Source organism: Rhamphochromis sp. 'chilingali' (assembly GCF_963969265.1).
Source record: "Rhamphochromis sp. 'chilingali' genome assembly, chromosome: 14".
Classification (NCBI taxonomy): domain Eukaryota; kingdom Metazoa; phylum Chordata; class Actinopteri; order Cichliformes; family Cichlidae; genus Rhamphochromis; species Rhamphochromis sp. 'chilingali'.
The window spans coordinates 11,238,219-11,252,632 of NC_137941.1; the positions used below are offsets into that span (position 1 = coordinate 11,238,219).

The 14,414-nt window shown below is 43.4% G+C and overlaps 2 protein-coding genes across 3 annotated transcripts in view; one reads left to right on the forward strand and one right to left on the reverse strand.

Moving 5' to 3' along the window:
* The first annotated feature begins 277 nt into the window (after positions 1–277).
* serp2 (stress-associated endoplasmic reticulum protein family member 2) lies at positions 278–8,678 on the forward strand. The gene is made up of 3 exons (XM_080902820.1): positions 278–433; positions 4,989–5,061; positions 8,358–8,678. The coding sequence occupies exons 1-3, from the start codon at positions 350–352 to the stop codon at positions 8,396–8,398; spliced, it is 198 nt and encodes a 65-aa protein (XP_080758946.1). The 5' UTR covers positions 278–349; the 3' UTR covers positions 8,399–8,678.
* A 2,040-nt stretch (positions 8,679–10,718) lies between these two features.
* Positions 10,719–14,414, reverse strand: part of tsc22d1 (TSC22 domain family, member 1) — a 41,801-nt gene continuing 38,105 nt past the window's right edge. For both annotated transcript variants that reach the window (XM_080903882.1, XM_080903883.1), the window contains exons 2-3: positions 14,055–14,106; positions 10,719–12,182 (exon numbers count right to left, since the gene is read on the reverse strand). In XM_080903882.1, coding sequence (XP_080760008.1) covers positions 11,913–12,182; positions 14,055–14,106 — 322 coding nt within the window. In that variant the 3' untranslated portion in view covers positions 10,719–11,912. The remainder of the gene's footprint in view (positions 12,183–14,054; positions 14,107–14,414) is intronic.

Below are 14,414 nucleotides of genomic sequence, written 5' to 3' on the forward strand. Positions count from 1 at the left end.
GCTCAACAACGTACAACACGCAACATCCTGTGGGGCCCTTCAAAGTAAGAGTCTCGGTAAACATTTTGTATAATTTCTTATAACTTAAGTCTTACAACGATTTAAACGTACAGTAAGCATATATAGATAGTCACGTGTTGGATTTCTGAACTTCGAATACCATAGAATAGAGCATAAAAACTTGTTATAATAGCTTCGTGCTCGTATTTTGAACGCTATCGCACTTCGGTTCCGGTTTCTTCTTCGCGGACTTTTGGTGACTTGACGCAGGCGCCGCTGCTGCTGCTGTCGTCAACCTGCAGCATCAGAAAACAACAGGCTAAAAACAGACTGGCGTATCCCGGTGAAGATGGTGGCCAAACAGAGGATCCGCATGGCCAACGAGAAGCACAGCAAGAACATCACTCAAAGAGGAAACGTAGCCAAGACGCTGGTGAGCCGCTAACGGACACGCAGAGCGACGCCAACCTGACACGTTAGCCCAGAGAGGTGACGTTCAGCCCGGCGTGAGCGCAGCGGTGATGGTAGTGCTGATGGTGCCAGCTGTCAGTTAAAGGTGTCAGGGTGCTGAGCGACTTGGGAGCTTCAGCGTGATATGTGCGGTGTGTTTTATTTCACACGGAGCGGATCGGGGTGTAATTTATTCAGACTGGATTCACTCCGCTCGTGACCGCCGCACACTGCATGTTGCTGTCCGGGTGAAGAGGCTGCAGTTAGGGCAGGAAAATTGCCGAAACCCGTTAATTCTGACATAAAATCAGCGGTAAACGTGAGAGCACGTCTGAAATGCATTGATTTAAAAACAAATAATTGGTTGTCATCAAGGAAAAGGAAAATAAACCCCAATAAACCCATCACTTTATTTTACTCTACATTGTGGGCCACATACAGTCCACTTTGATCCTAAGTGACCGGTGAAACTTTCTGTCATGGTGAAGAAGTTTAACTACACATTAATTACTGAGCTATCATAAAGTAACAGAAAAGACTTGTTAGAAATAAATATATTTTTTTAAAAATACAAAAATGATTAAAAGTAATGGTAAATGGCCTGCATTTGTATAGCGCTTTTCTAGTCCCTAAGGACCCCAAAGCGCTTCACACTACATTCAGTCATTCACCCATTCACACACACATTCACACACTGGCGATGGCAAGCTACATTGTAGCCACAGCTGCCCTGGGGCGCACTGACAGAGGCGAGGCTGACCACCACCAGTAGGCAAACATGGGGTTAGTATCTTGCCCAAGGATATTTGGCATGCAGCCAGGAGGCAGCCTGGGATCGAACCACCGACCTTCTGATTAGTGGCTGACCTGCTCTGCCACCTGAGCTACAGCCACCCCCTAATGAAACAAAACAAATGATAAAAGGCTTTTTGGTAAATAAAAGAACGTACGATTTATTTATCAGATTTATTTGGTAATTTTTTGGAAATTTTTGTTGTTGTTGTTTGTTTTACTGTGGACCAATTGTTTAAAAAAACAAAAATAAGACTTGTAAAACTTACATTTTGGACTTTTAACTTTATTTAGGACCTCCTTCACATTGTTTGGCGTCTTCGCCAGGCCAGTTTTGGCTCCTGGGCCTTGTGTTGACACCCCTATGTAACCAGCTCCCAGTTTGGATTCAGGAGACAGACTTTAAAACTTTCCTTACTTCATGAATTTCACCTATCACGGGTTATTTGTTATAACGTAACTCCCGCGATAAACGAAGGACCACTGTACAGCACTCTACATTTTTCCTGCCTCCCCTAACCCCCAACCAGCCCCTCACTGAGCCTGATCCTGCTGGAGGGTTCTTCCTGTTAAAAGGGAGGTTTTCCTCCCCACTGTCGCCAAGTCCACTATTGTAGAATGGTTATCTTACAATATGAAGTGCCTTGAGGCAACTGTTTTTGTGATTTGGCGCTATGTAAATAAAGTTGAGTTGAATTGAAAAAACCGTGCAATTTCTACATGCTAGAAAACATTGGTTTCTTTCACTTACTACAGCATCACAACCATTTGGGCTAAAATTTTAAGAAAGACATTTGCAAAAAAATTGCAGAAAAGTTTGTGGTGGCTCGTTGCCCAGAAGATTTTTGTGAAGTTCCCCCCAAAAAAGACAAAAAAGAACCAACTGGAGCTTTTCTCTCATTTAATTGTTTTTGAATCAATGAATGTGGTGTAGTATGAATGTAGCAAAAGCTGTAAAATCTAAGAAAATACAGTTAATGCCAAAATAGGTGAGCTGAACAGGAGTCTTTGCCCTTTTGACATCCCTGCTACTCAACATGTTTGTCTCACCTGCTCCCACCTTTCACTGAGGTCAGTGCAGTTGAATGGCAAGCTGATATCACAAAGCAAAACCAAAAAAAACACTGAATTAAAAAAGTGAAAATAGATGTTAGATGGCGCTTATGAGTCTTATTAGTTACTATTAATTACTTTTAATGACTGTGGAACATTTTAAAATATCTTTAATACGTCCTTCACATTTTCATTTTTATCTGCACTCTTTTCCACTACTGTGGATTTAAACATTTATTAACTTTAGTATCTGTTCTCAAGGTCAGTAAAGGGATCATGGAGGGTTGTCTTCTCCACAAGTTTTCTCTTTTCATTTCTGTTAGTCTCGGTAACTCTATTCAGTGATGTCAACATTAGTTTTCTTCACATATCCTCCTCCTCCTCACACGTTTGACATCCCAACAGCAGACATGTAATGCAGAATGTCAAATTTGCTCTAGTTTTCCAATAAAGCTCTGTGATAATCCTTCTCTGGTGATCCCCATGGTATTACACAGGGAGTGGAAGCATTTCTAGACCAAGATGAGCTAAAGACGAGCAGGTTTTGTCTTTTCCCACTGTGACGCCAGACACACTGGCCAATTTATTAGGAAGGTGTTGCAAGAACTGTTGATGAAAGTCAGGATGGAATCATACTGCCATATTATTTACACCAAATTTGGATCCTACCATCTATATATTGCAGCAGAAATTGAGTTTCATAGACCAGGCCACGTTTCTCTAATCTTCCAATGATTCTTGTTCTTAGCTGACAGGAGTTTCACCCAGTGTGGTCTTCTGCTGCTGTAGCCCATCTGCTTCAAGGCTCAATGTGTCATGGGTTCATAGATGCTCCTCTGAATGCTTTGGTTGTGATTATCAGGGTTTCTGCTGCTAAATCCTTGAGCTGGTTGCTGGTGTCTGATAAGATATGTACATGTTATTATATTAATTAATACTATATTAATACTATATTAATAATAGAGTGAATGTCTCATTAAATAAGAGAATAATTTGGAAAGGAATAATATTTTTCTTTGTTTTGTTTTTTTAAAGTTAAAGTGAAATATTTTTAGATGTAAACATACAAATTCTCTCCCTTCTTTAAGTTACTGGCAAAACTTTTTCAGGTTGAGCCCACTTGAGATCAAATCAAGCTGCATGTGGTCCAGGTTTAACACATCCAACCAGATGTGGACATGTCTCAGCCTCCACCACTCTCAGCACTGGAGCCCCCCCAGGGGTGTGTTCTGAGCCCCCTGCTGTACTCTTTGTACACATATGACTGTGTGGCCACTACCAGCTCCACCACCATCATCAAGTTTGCTGACGACACCGTCGTGGTGGGCCTGATCTCTGATAACAACGAGACGGCCTACCTGAAGGAGATTAGGAATCTGGAGAACTGGTGCCAGAGGAACAACCTCCTTCTAAACGTCAGTAAGACAAAGGAGCTGATAGTGGACTTCAGCACTGAGCAGGAGAGGAACTACCAGACCCCCGTCATCAACGAGTGCCCAGTGGAGAGAGTGGACAGCTTCAAATACCTCGGAGTTCACATCACGCAGGACCTGTCATGGTCCTGTCACATCAACACCGTGGTGAAAAAGGCCCGACAGCGTCTCTACCACCTCAGACGCTTGAGAGACTTCCAACTGCCCTCCAAGGTGCTCAGGAACTTTTACTCGTGCACCATAGAGAGCATCCTGGCGGGAAACATCTTAACCTGGTTCGGGAACAGCACCATGCAGGACAGACGAGCTCTACAGAGGGTTGTGCGGTCAGCTGAGCGCACCATCCGCTCCGAGCTCCCTGACCTGCACTCAATCTACAGCAGGCGGTGCTGGACCAAGGCCAGGAAGATCGTGAAGGACCTCAGCCATCCCAACAACAGACTGTTCTCTCTGCTGAGGTCAGGAAAGCGATTCCGCTCCCTGAAGACCAACACAGAGAGACTGAGGAGGAGCTTCTTCCCGCAGGCGATACGGTCTCTCAATCACACCACCACACAGTACTGACCCACACATATGGTTCTTACACACACACTGGACTTTCTGGACATTGTTTTTGCACAACACTGGTCACTATATTCTTCATTTCCAGTTAATACTTGTACAGCTGCTGTTATTGTGTGTATATATTTATTTATATTTAGATTCCTTCATACATTCTTATATAGTTCTATATTGTGTATTTTGTTGTACAGTTATTTTATTTTCAACTTTAATTTATATATTTTATCTTATTCTTTCCCAGTTAAATTTACCCTTCATTCTAATTTGTGTTGTACAGTTATTTCATTTTTAACCTTAATTTATATTTTATTCCTTCCTAGTTAAATTTACCCTTTTTAATTTTGCATATTTATTTCCTATCTTATTCATAGCCTTTCCTTTTTTTGTTTTCTTTAGGTCACGAGTAGTTGTCCAAGCATTTCACTACATATCGTACTGTGTATGACTGTGTACGTGACAAATAAAATTTGAATTTGAATTTGAGCTCATCACGGCTGCTCTCTAAACCTTTGACTGATGAGCCACCGTGTAAAGAGGGAGAGAGAAGTGCTGACCCTGCACCTTTCAGTGTATAATTAGACTCTGAGGTTTATCCCTGCAAAAACAGTTGTTGAAGTTGGACAAGGAGCAGGGAAGCCTCTGTGTTTGCTCGGCAGCACATTTTTGCTGACGTACATGATGTGTGTTTCTCCTCCACAGCGGCCACAAGAAGAGAAGTATCCTGTGGGTCCCTGGCTGCTCGCCCTCTTTGTGTTTGTTGTGTGTGGATCAGGTACGGACGTTTTCTTTTTTTTAAAAATATCTACAGAAGAAAGTGGTTTCAACTGGTCAGTGATGCTGGATTTTAGGACCTAAAGTCAGACTGATGTGATGTATCAGTCTGTGTTCAATACCCAGCAGCTCTTTAATGCTTTGATTATCTCACTCAGATGACTGGACCTTCAGTAACTGTGTTAAATTAAGTGTTTTATATACACAGATAAGGCTTATTTCATGTTTAAAGGCTCACTCAAATCAAATGTTAATTAATTATGCAGTTGACCACTGGAGCTCCACATCCCCAATCCAGTAGATTTATTAAGCACTCACATTTAATCAGCCTCATTGGAGCAGGGCTGTGTTCACAGGGGAGTGTAGCGTGTCTATTGATGCTTTAAGACTAGAGTGCTGTGAAGTGTGAAGTCTCACATCGTGTTACTTGTCTGTTTTTAGTAAAAGAGAGGTTGACCCGTATTAAGCTCCTCCTCCATTTCAGATGACGGTGGCATCAGAAGATAATTCGGTCTACGGGAGAATCCCAGACATTTTTTTCAAACCCAGGGTGTAGTAAATTTTTCTCCAAAGCTGAAACGGCCTATCGATTTGCATGACCTTCACGTCACGTCATTGGAGCTTGCGTCATGTAGCTGTGCCGCATGACAGCTTGACCAGAAGTCTTACAAATTGCTTAGAGGACAGCATGGATGGGATCAGGGGTTAAAATGTAAATCTAATAACTGTGTATTTTAAGTACTTTGTGTATATTTTGATGGTAAAGCATTTGTGCTACCACTTGAGTATGATTAAGCCCTAAATACTTCTGTCGTTACAGTAACGATGAAAAATTTTGGAAAAGTCACGAACTTAAAAACGTCTTTTAAATGCTCATTAGAATTCAATTCAAAACGATGAGATGGAGACTTTCACATGTATGAACGTGGCCGTGGAGTAAGATCATAGAAATACATTTCTTCATTCTTGGCAAATTCTTTCGCTTTTGCTTTTCGCTTTTCGCTTTTGCCAAGAATGTTTTTTTTTTCCACCAGGACGCTCTAGGCCGTAGGTCGATGATCGATTTTGTAATCGTATCACCAGACCTGCGACCATATGATCTGGACACTCGGGTAAAGAGAGGGGCTGAGCTGTCAACTGATCACCACCTGGTGGTGAGTTCGATCAGGTGGCGGGTGAGGACGCTGGACAGACCTGGTGCACCTAAACGCGTAGTGAGGGTGTGCTGGGAACGTCTAGCAGAGGCCCCAGTCCGCGAGATCTTCAACGCACACCTCCGGCAGAGCTTCAACAGCATTCCGAGGGAGACTGGGGACATTGAGTCCGAATGGACCATGTTCAGCGTCTCCATTGCCGAAGCTGCTGCATTGAGCTGCGGCCGCAAGGTGGTTGGTGCCTGCCGTGGTGGTAATCCCCGAACCAAATGGTGGACACCAGAGGTGAAGGGAGCCACCAGGCTGAAGAAGGAGTCCTATCGGGCTTGGTTAGCCTGTGGGACTCCGGAGGCAGCCGACAGGTATCGACAGGCCAAGCGGAATGCGGCTCGGGCAGTGGCTGAAGCAAAAACTCGGGTGTGGGAGGAGTTCGGAGAGGCCATGGAAAAAGACTTTCGGACTGCCTCGAAGAGATTCTGGCAAACCGTCAGGCGTCTCAGGAGGGGAAAGCGGTGCTCTACCTGCACTGTGTATAGTGCTGGCGGAGCGCTGCTGACGTCGACTGAGAAAATTGTCAGGCGGTAGAAGGAATACTTCGATGACCTCCTTAATCCCACTGACACGTCTTCCGAGGAGGAAGCAGAGTCTGAGGATGAGGGGAATGACCCGCCAATTTCCGGGGGCGAGGTCACTGAGGCAGTTAAACAACTCCTTGGTGGCAGAGCCCCTGGTGTTGATGAGGTCCGCCCCGAGTTCCTGAAGTCTCTGGACGTTGTAGGGCTGTCCTGGTTGACACGCCTCTGCAATGTTGCGTGGAGATCAGGGGCAGTACCTGTGGACTGGCAGACCGGGGTGGTGGTCCCCATCTTTAAGAAGGGGGACCGGAGGGTGTGTTCCAACTACAGGGGGATCACACTCCTCAGCCTCCCTGGGAAAGTCTATGCCAGGGTGCTGGAAAGGAGAGTTCGTCCGCTAGTCAAACCTCGGATACAGGAGGAACAATGCGGTTTTCATCCTGGTCGCGGAACACTGGACCAGCTCTTTATCCTCTCCAGGATACTTGAGGGTGCATGGGAGTTTGCCCAACCAGTCTACATGTGTTTTGTGGACTTGGAGAAGGCATTCGACCGTGTCCCTCGGGGTGTCCTGTGGGAGGTGTTGCAGGAGTATGGGGTGTCTGGCCCATTGCTACGGGCCATTCGATCCCTATACAACCGTTGCAAGAGCTTGGTTCGCATTGCCGGCAATAAGTCGGACTCGTTCCCGGTGGGTGATGGGCTCCGCCAGGGCTGCCCTTTGTCTCCGGTTCTGTTCATAATTTTTATGGACAGGATTTCTAGGCGCAGCCAAGTGGCGGAGGGCTTTCGCTTTGGTGGCCTCAGAATCTCATCTCTGATTTTTGCGGATGATGTGGTTCTGTTGGCTTCATCGGGTGAGGGCCTCCAGGTCGCACTGGAACGGTTCGCAGCCGAGTGTGAAGCAGCGGGAATGAGGATCAGCACCTCCAAATCTGAGGCCATGATTCTCAGCCGGAAAAGGGTGGAGTGCCCACTCCGGGTCGGGTATGAGTTCCTGCCCCAAGTGGAGGAGTTCAAGTATCTCGGGGTCTTGTTCGCGAGTGATGGGAGAAGGGAGCCGGAGATCGACAGACGGATTGGGGCTGCAGCTGCAGTAATGCAGACGCTGCACTGGTCCGTCGTGGTGAAGAGGGAGCTGAGTGTAAAAGCGAAGCTCTCAATTTACCGGTCGATCTACGTCCCTACCCTCACCTATGGCCACGAGCTGTGGGTAGTGACCGAAAGAACGAGATTGCGGATACAAGCGGCAGAAATGAGCTTCCTCCGAAGGGTGGCTGGCCATCCATGAATATGGATGGATGGACAATGAGATTTTCAGTGTGTTTCAGTGAGCGACCCACAAACTGACGCCACATTACAGGGACACACATCTGCTGCAGTTTTAAAAAGTATCACAGAGTTGACAGGACTTTTAAAAAAAAAAAAAAAAAGCTGCTGATTGGAGCGGGAAATTGGACCCAGGAACGGGATAGAGAATCCAGATGAGAAATGATGTCATGGCTGTTTACCACGCTGTTTTCCTTCCTGTCAAGGCTTTGACGTCGTGTCTCCCTGTGTGCTCTCAGCCATATTTCAGATCATCCAGAGCATCCGTATGGGGATGTGATGAAGGAGAAGACTCTGGACCCCTGCCCTCTACCCCCCAAACCCTCCTCATGCCCTCATAGCGCCTCACCTGTGCACCCTCCAGAGGTCCAGAGATGAATGCCACTCCTTGGAGAGAGAGGGAGAGAAGCGTCCCCCTGAAGCTGACCCTAAAGACACCACCCTGCCCCTGATCAGCGTTTACAGTATTGCAGTCTGTGGTACTGACAGCTTTTCTATGGACAGTCTGAGACCACGCCGGCTGGAGATCGTGATTCATTTTGTGTGTGTGTGTGTGTGTGTGTGTGTGTGTGTGAGAGAGAGAGAGAGAGAGAGAGAGAGAGAGAGAGGTGGTGTGTGACTGTGCGACCAGTGATTCCTGCTAACAATGTGCCATACTTGTATAATTCACTGTCAGTCTATGAAGAATGTTTTTTCAAATAAATGTTGAGCATTTAGAAAACGTCCACGTTTAATTCTGCTGTCGTAGACTCTGTTTTACCAGAGCACGATACTCACTCCACCCGTCAGAGGTTTCATGTTGTAGGTGGCAGCAGGATGCAGCTAAATGCTTTAAATGTCACCCGGGGTACGCATACAGCTCATTTGTAAAGTAGCTATCAGAACTTTGTGTACATAATCTTGCATTTCCAGTTTAAATATGGTTTCCCTCTAAACAGAGATGGTGGGTATTTTCAGTAATGAGAGGGATCAGGGGGTGATTTAGAAGTTTGAGAATGACAAACAAAAACACTGCTTTCTATATTTAAGGTTCAGTTCAGCCACCTAAAGGGAACAAATGAGATCCCAGTGCATTAAACCAGTGTGAATATCACCTTGTTTAACTGTTATGTGTTACAGAGCAGTAACACAGTTTGTAATATGACTTTTTAAAGTCATATTACAAACAAACTGTGTTTGTAATATGACTTAATTGCTGTCTGCTAAGATAACATTATTTGATATGTAAACACTGAATTTAATTACATCTGCAAGTTATCCAAATTATATATTTATTTTTGTTTTTATTTTCTGGAGCTTAAATGCATTTGTTTAGGTTTGGTTTTTTTTAGCGTCACTTTAATGGAGTCTGTAAAATTCCCTGACTCTTAAATACATGCAGAGCCCATTGTGGTTATATGTAATTGCTCGTAGGAGGCAGTTTCATATAAAGAAAGCAAGCCATGGGAGGTCTGGCCTCTTTGGATAGTTTTCCCTCCACAGCAACTGAGGAAGGTGAGTTTATTTTATAAGTCATCCACCTGGATATTGGAGATCTTAGAGATTGTAATGGCCTCTCTAACTAATGCTACAGTCACAATGTGCAGCGGTCTCATTCATTTTGTAACAGTTGGAGACGGGCACCTGGTGTACAACTACTTGTTTCAAAACGACTTTGTTGTGTAAAGATGGGCTCTGTCTGCCATCAGCTTGCGATTGAACAGGGACAAGTGGACAGTTATGAGCAATCTGTGATAATAGCTGTGATTAAATGTGAAGTGAAAATCACTTCTGTCTCCATATACATACACAGAAATTTATATAAACTCCTTGAGTCCAGTCAGAATTTCAGATGTTAAACTAATATTGATGCAGTGGTCACGCTCCAACCTTCTTTAAAAAGAAAAAAAAAAAAATATATATATATATATATATACACACACACACACACACACACACACACACACACACACACACACACACAGCTGCCAACCAGTTGAGTCAACTCCCTTACTGCAACGAGTTGAGTTGCACTAATTGTCCAGTGGTTGTCAGAGTTTAACATTAGACTAGTTCCCAGGTTTTTTCAGCTGTAGCTGCAAACAGGGATACCAACCTAACCTCTTTCATTTGACTTTTTCTTTTTAATTTAATGCAATTTCAGTTGCTTTGTCTTTTTCATGGTTACTATATGGAGGGGATACGTCAGAGGCAAGTTTTAAGTTAACCAAGTAGACATCCAGAGTGTCAACCTCTTGTCTTTCAGTCTCATCACAGAAACATTTTACCAAATTAATCCCAAAATTAAAGCGATTTCCTCTAGTTAGTTTATTTCAAGTTCACAAAATCATGCGTTTTATTTTAGTTAATGCTCCACTCTTGTCCAAATGTGGTCACTCTTTTCATTCATGAGCGCAGTAATTGGACAGGAAAACTGGGGAGGGGAGGAGAAAAAAAAGGAGTCATTTCTTCCTTAACCATGTTTATTGAAAGTTGTGAAGTGCAGCTGTCAAGTGCAATTGTGGTATGTATGTTACAATATCTCATCCGGTCATTGCGGAAACATGCACAGAACATGAGCATACAACTGATACACAGAATGAAAAAGAACATCTCTAGAGTTTGTATTTTTTTTTTTTTTTTTTAATTGAACTTTAAGATATTGTTCATCCAAAAGTATTTCACTGTCAAAAAAAAATAAAATAAAGAGTGCAATACTCCAGAAAGAAAAAGAGAACCAAGTGGAAATGGTTTTACAGTCAAGAGTTAATGTTGCAGTAAGGGTTATGGACAACACAGTCGGGCTGCTTGTTGTCAGTTAAATATCCTAAACTCCTCGTCCATCCACAGTCCTGAAAATACAGCATTAAAAATAGATGACACAGGCTGGGCAAGACTCATCTGCATCAATCTGTGTGACCTAGATAGCATCTGTTGTTTATCTTCACCACCACCTCCTCTCTATTTTACATGATACTTACACTATACAGAAATATACATCATCCTCTGCCCTCTCGAATCTTTTAGGAAAACAAAAAGGGGAAAAAATGCAGCTTAGCCCAAAAGAAGTCTCAACCCTGTCTGATAAGGTTTAAATTACATGCCACTGCAGGGCTGAGAAAACTGCAATGAGGAGCTTCGAGGGCAAAAACGAGGAGGTTGAAATACTGAAAATAGAATATCATCATCTCCATAAGAAACCACGGTTTGTTCATCCCATCAACCCACAGCTAAAAGATCATACCATCATCATCAATGCTGCTGTAAAGAACCTCCCCTCCCACCCCAAACTCCCCCATTCCAGATGGGGGGAGTCTGTGATGATTGCTCACATTCTTCATTTGGAGAAGGTGTCTTCCTCTTGAGTCCGTCAACCTGGAAACTTCTTTTATTTACATCATTCTGCAAAACAGGAAACTATCAATCCTGCTGCTCCACCCACTGGTGTAGTCGACATCACTCAGGCACAGTGATTTTTTTTCTTTCTTCTATTTAAATCTAAGCATTGTTTCCACTGATGAGCTGTTCCTCTGTAAGACATTCTAGTTGATGAAAAGAGGGGGACTTTTTTGGCAAATGTTCAAAACAACTTCATGTACAGCATCTCAAGATTGTCGCCCTCCCCCCGCGCCTCCGAGCGCAGCCCCCGCTCGTCCCTCTGTCTGCATCCTTCTGAGATAAAATGTGCAAATTCTCATCTTAACGGCGTAGCCTCCTGCGGTTGAAGGCAAAGTTTGGCTCGGCGGCTGTGCCAGAGCTCAAACAACACAAACAAACAAACAAACAAAAAAGTCAAGTTCTCCACCTGGGCCAGGCTACGCCGAGGGGCCGGAGCTGTGTGTTGCAGACTGGGAGAGGGTGGTGGCGCTTGCGGGTCCCGGCGTGGCGGCCATTTGAGGGGTAGGTGGCGAGCCGGTCTGAACCTGGGCCTGGAACTGGGCCATCTGTTCGGGGCTCGCCAGCGTCTTCAACAGCGTGTTCTCCTGCTCTAGCTGGGAGTTACGCTCGATCAGCTCCTTGATCTGCTCCTTCAGCACCTCCACCTCCTCACGCACGGCGTACATGAGGTGACTCTTCACCAGGTCCTGAAAAAGACAGGAGGTAGAGGTTTACGACAGGAATCCACAAACATCAGGTAAATTAGGTTGTGCCTTTAGGCAAAAATCATAATTGTAACCGTTTGATGTGAATTTAAATTTAAGGATGAGGTTGATAAGGAGAAGGATAAAATAACAGGCAGCATCTGTTAAACCAAATGGAAATTGCACATTTTTACATTTAATAGATATGCACCAATTTGAAACACAGCGCTATTACAATGCCAATGTTTACTAAATAAGCTGTAATCCTCACTGTAAGAAGAGACTGGACAAGACTCACAGGATAATGTTATTCAGTCCCGTTACACACTGAGTACCTTCTTTTGCTGCTTTGCACACATTGAAGTCAGGAGTGAAATGACATTGAATCAAGTTGTTGACGACACATTATGCTAACTTTAAATTAATTAATATGGAATTTTTCCTTCCTACTGTCAGCAAGTGCTTGCTCACGGGGGTGGGGTGGGAGTGGGGGTCGTCTGATTGTTGATGTTTTCTCTATATCACTGGAAGGTCTCTACCTTACAATACAAAGCGCTTTGAGGTTACTCCTAAGGCTTGATCTCCTCAGGGAGACGAATTTACGGAAGGAAATGTGACACAGCTATTGCCTTATACAAAACTACTAACACTTTTGAGTTGAATTATTTATTTAAAATTTCCTTTTAATTTTATCAATGTTGTTGTGACTAATTAGAAAGTAACATTCTGGATCAGACTTAATTTATTATCCTCTTCAGTTGCTTTCTGATTTCCATAAATCAACTGTTCTTAACATTAAGGGACATTTATTAAAATCTAACTAGTCTTTAAGGATCCAGCTAATTTTCAATTGCAAACACCAGCAAAAGAAAAAGCTACCTGTCTTATGTCTTCACCTGGACCAGATGCTGATGGCCTTAAGGTGTGACTATTTGTGCATCATGGGACTGTACACTGAAAATACTGTTGATCATATTTTTAATGATCTGGGAAAACAAACATTTAAAGCTGACCTATTTTATTTGGAAAAAGTCAGGAACTTTCATTCAAGCTGAAAGTATCCCTAAATTGAAGCTGTGTGTTATCTTTTCATGGAAAAGCACTGCCAGCCTTCATTATACTGAACTATTTTATGAAAAAACGAATGTTTCGAGAGAGAAAAATAAAAATAAACTACTATAACAACAAAACAACAACAAAATGATAGTTACCTAAAACATTAAACTAACAGTTCATGAAGGAGTAAGTGGAAAGAGATCTTTAGAAGCGAGTCTATGTAATCTAATCTGGGATAATATAATAGATGATGATGAAAGGGGAAGCGTGAGAGGGAATATTCCCAAGGTGCTACGTCAGCAAGCCGGCCCACGTTTAAGTGCTAGCCAATCAGAGCCCGAGATATTTATACCCAGGCTGCCAGCCTTCCAGTTTGCCTAGCAACAAGAGCTGACAGCAGAGACAACAGAGACTTTAGATTTTTCTGGAAATAAAGGGCTAGATCTTTTTAAAACTTTGATTTTTTTTGATCGGCTGTTGTGCTTATAATTTTATATTTATTTTATATTTGTAATAATCGGGATGTTCTTTCAACTTGGAACCAGCGGTTCGTTTTGAGTTAGCTAAACTACTTTCACCTTTACGTCCGGTCACTCGTCAGTTCTGAAGTCTCACACTATTGCACTATTCTCCACGTATTAGCGGTTTTATTTCACAATTCGTTAACGTTTTGTTTGCCAGAAATTCAAATAGACACTTAAGTACACTGGGATGACGAAGTTCCAGATATAGGTGATTTAAAGTAAAATACTTTTAAGGAATACCCTATTAAGACATCTTATAGCAATTCGAAGACAACAAATTAAAGGAAAAACTCACCATCGCTTGCTCTATCTTGTTGTCTATGGCCACAACGCTGGCTCCGGATGAACTGCAAGAGAAAAGAGAAATAAATCCATTTTAAGCCAAACTGTGCTGCAATGGGGGGAGGGGGGGGGAGGGGAAAGAAAAGCAGCAAATAAGATGGATGGAGAGAAATGCAGAGAATAGAGGAAAGCGAACCGCAGAGCCTGAGGAGCTCCCTCTATAGAAATGTAGGTCGCTACTAGAAACATCTGGAATTTTCTATAAAAGCAGGAATTTTTTATGCTCTTTTTTCCCCTCACAGTGAGCATTTACAGTCATCTAAGCTGGATGCTACACAGTCATGAGGAAAAGGCACAGCGCTGCAGGTGAAGC